This window comes from Gossypium raimondii, chromosome 1, assembly GCF_025698545.1.
Source record: "Gossypium raimondii isolate GPD5lz chromosome 1, ASM2569854v1, whole genome shotgun sequence".
Classification (NCBI taxonomy): Eukaryota; Viridiplantae; Streptophyta; class Magnoliopsida; order Malvales; family Malvaceae; genus Gossypium; species Gossypium raimondii.
Window position 1 is genome coordinate 39,222,244 of NC_068565.1, and position 3,847 is coordinate 39,226,090.

The following is a 3,847-nucleotide window of genomic DNA, read 5'->3' on the forward strand; positions in this document are numbered from 1 at the left end:
TGATGTCGTATAAGGAGCTATATCAGAGTTTATTCAATGTACACGTTGTTTCTCCTCATTACTTGACCCCTTTACAACCCCCGTATCCCAAATGGTATGATGCGAGCGCACAATGTGATTACCATGCTGCAGGAATTACAGGGCACTCAATAGAAAATTGAACTGCCTTCAAAAAGCTAGTCGAAAGACTTATTAGCATGGGTGTTGTCAAGCTTGACGACTCACCTGGCACAGAAAATCCGCTACCCAATCATACCGATAAGGGAGTGAATATGACGAGCGAAAGTAGGGGGAAGAAGTCAAGAACGACATTGCTGAAGTAAAAACTCCATTGAAATGGGTCTAGAGAGAGATGACAAAGAGAGGGCTAGTTATTTCAGATTTTGAAGAAAGGTATGAGACCGAAAACTATTGTGAATTCCACCATGAAGTAGGACATGAGATTCAAGAATTTGAGGGATTTAGGGCTCTGGTCCAAAACATGATGGATAAAAAAGAGATAAGGTTTTATGAAGAAGTGGAGGGTAAAAGAAATATTTGTGCATCAGAATTGGCAACGAAGACTCCAGAAACGAATCATCCTGTGGTCATCATTTCATGCCCTCGGAGCAATGAGTCTAGGGTTCAAATAGCACCAAAAATTGTAATTCAGAAACCATCAAATTTCCCATATAAGGATAGTAAAATGGTGTCGTGGAATTATGGGGGCAACGTGACAATCTTGGGAAAAGAAGCGGAGAGAAATCAAGAAATAGGTTCTTACACGCGCAATGGGAAGCGATATGACGCTCAGGCAGAATCGTCAAGAGAAGAGAACTGGAAGAAAGAGCAGAGGAAAGGGAAGGCAGTGGAAGTTGAGTCATTGGTTAATGAACCAATAAAGGAAAAGGAGGAAAAGGAGTTTTTGAAGTTTTTGAAACACAACGAATATAGCGTTGTCGAACAACTGTGCAAACAGCCGGCCCGCATTTCTATATTAGCTTTGCTCCTAAGTTCAAAAGTACATCGAAGTGCACTAATGAAAGTACTAAATGAAACATATGTGGCTGATGATATTTCGGTAAACAAGCTGGATCGGTTGGTCAACAATATAAGTGCTGACAATTTTATCTTCTTCAGTGATGACGAAATACCATCTAGAGGAAGGGGTTCTACTAAAGCCCTGCACGTTACTACCCGATGCAAATGGTACACATTCCCGGGGGTCTTGGTTGATAATGGATTTGCACTGAATATATTGCCTTTATCTACTCTTAGTCGGTTACCGGTGGACAGTTCACACATGAAAGCGTGTCAGAGCATAGTAAGGGCATTTGATGGAACGAAAAATAGGGTTATGGGGAGAATTGAGGTACCGTTAAGGATTGGCCCAACTACTTATCAGGTGGACTTCTTGGTAATGGATATTAAGCCTTCCTACAACTGTTTATTGGGAAGACCATGGATACACTTAGCTGGGGCAGTACCTTCATCGCTACATCAGAAGGTGAAGATAGTATCAGAGGGTCGGTTGATAACAATAAATGCGGAGGAAGATATCATCGCAACAGTAACTGGTGATGCACCATATGTGGAAATTAACGATGAGGCAGTGGAATGTTCTTTTCGGTCATTAGAATTTGTCAACGTGATGTTTATTGCTGAAGGAAGTAGAATTTTGGTACCGAAAATATCCAGGACCCCAGAGATGGGGCTGCGATTGATGATTGGAAGAGGAACTTCACCCGGGAAAGGATTGGGAAAATATCTTCAAGGAAATATTGAAGCACCGATGCTAAAGAAAAAGTTTGATAGTTTTGGCTTAGGATACAAGCCAGACATGAAGTAGAAGAAGAAAGAAGTAGAGAAAAGACAAGAGAGAAGAAGGGCACATTTGAGCGGATATGAAGTTAAATGGGAGCCTTTGACCTTTCCCCACATATCTACATCTTTTGTGTCGGGTGGGTTTATTCACCCTGAGTGAGGAGTGTCCAGAAGTGAAGGCATTGAAGAAATGTTGGAAAATGTTCATATCAACGCTATAGAAACAACAGAGAAAAAGGCCCTGTTGGAGATCTGCTCTTACGAACCTGGGAGCGAGCTAAACAATTGGACTACGGAAGAAATCCCTGTAGTCTTTAGGGCTTATTCAGAGTAATGCTCAGAACATTCTTGTTGTTTTAGCCTGGAAATGATAGGAAATCCTTTGTGAAAAAGCCTTGAGCCTGAATATCATTATTCCAATGAAATACATCTTTACATCCATTTCGAGCAATTATTCTTTTTATTTTCAAGCAAGTAAATATTTTCTATTTGATTGATTGTCTTCCAAATAATTCTTTCATTTGTAACCTTATTGTACAAATAATTATTCATAAATTTATATATTCTTGGCATATTCTTTGATATATTCCCTCATAGGTCCTCAGATATCAATGACATGAGTGACGCTGCTTCAAACGCGGAGCCTCTTTTTGAGAAAGACATGTGTTTAGAGGGATCTCATGACTTTGAAAATGACGAAGACTGTGGTATATCTCCGGACTTGTCGAGAATGGTAGAACAAGATGATAGGCAGATCCTACCCATTAGGGAATCATTAGAAACCGTGAGCCTAAAGGAGGGAAAGAAAGTGAAAATTGGAACTGAAATCACCGCAAAGACAAAGAAGACCTCATTGAATTGCTCTGAGAGTTCAAAGATGTTTTCGCGTGGTCATACCAAGATATGCCCGGGCTAAGTACTAGCATTGTGGTACATCGCCTGCCCATAAAAGAAAACTGTAAACCAGTTCAGCAGAAGCTCAGGAGGATGAGACCTGATGTTGTGCTAAAAATAAAAGAAGAAGTCAAGAGGCAGTTCAATGCTGGATTCTTACAAGAGATCAAATATTCAGATTGGGTAGCAAACATCGTCCCCGTTCCCAAGAAAGATGGAAAGGTACGAATGTGCGTGGATTACAGGGACTTGAATAAGGCTAGTCCAAAGGACAATTTTCCGTTGCCTTACATTGATACTTTGGTAGATAATACGGCGGGCTACTCACTATTCTCTTTCATGGATGGCTTTTCTGGATACAATCAAATAAAGATGCAACCTGAAGATATGGGGAAAACAACATTCATTACTTTATGGGGAACATTTTGTTACAATGTAATGCCCTTCAGATTGAAGAATGCGGGAGCAACGTATCAAAGAGCTATGGTGACTTTGTTTCATGACATGATGCATAAGGATGTCGAAGTCTATGTTGATGATATGATTGCAAAGTCTAGAACTTAAGAGGAGCATGTTCAAGTCTTAAAAAGATTATTTTTGAGATTGAGGAAATTTCAGCTCAAGCTTAACCCAGCAAAATGCATGTTTGGAGCCAGATCAGGGAAGTTATTAGGCTTCATAGTTAGTAAGAAGGGGATTGAGGTGGACCTGGACAAAGTGAAGGCAATCCGATACTTACCTCCTCCACGCACTCAGAAAGAAGTCCGAAGTTTCCTAGGAAGATTGAATTACATTGCTCGATTCATCTCACAATTGACCGAGAAATGTGATCAAGTATTCTGTCTTTTGAAAAAGAATAATCTGGGTGATTGGGATGAGGAATGTCAGGAGGTTTTTGAAAAGATAAAGCAATATTTGGCTAATACTCTCGTACTATCACCGCCAAGTCCGGATAGGCCATTGATATTGTATCTAACGGTTTTTGAGAATTCCATGGGATGTGTATTGGGCCAACACGATGAAACGGGAAAGAAAGAAATTCACTGGCTGTGAAATGAGATACTCATCAATTGAGAAATTGTGTTGTGCTTTAATCTGGGCAACACGAAGACTAAGGCAGTATATGTTATATCATACGACTTGGCTGATT

General features: G+C 40.2%; 1 protein-coding gene across 1 annotated transcript; it reads left to right on the forward strand.

Moving 5' to 3' along the window:
• Positions 1 to 352: 352 nt before the first annotated feature.
• LOC128033728 (uncharacterized) lies at positions 353 to 2,191 on the forward strand. The gene is made up of 2 exons (XM_052621749.1): positions 353 to 1,785; positions 2,164 to 2,191. Exons 1-2 carry the CDS (start codon positions 353 to 355, stop codon positions 2,189 to 2,191), a joined length of 1,461 nt encoding a protein of 486 aa, XP_052477709.1.
• Positions 2,192 to 3,847: the final 1,656 nt, after the last annotated feature.

What these genes read in the sequence shown, in the direction of transcription:
- LOC128033728 (XM_052621749.1), top strand. Translation starts at nt 353, where the DNA reads ATGACAAAGAGAGGGCTAGTTATTTCAGATTTTGAAGAAAGGTATGAG. An exon ending in GCACCGATGCTAAAGAAAAA is followed by an intron (nt 1,786 to 2,163) that starts GTTTGATAGTTT and finishes TTGTTGTTTTAG; the next exon opens with CCTGGAAATGATAGGAAATC.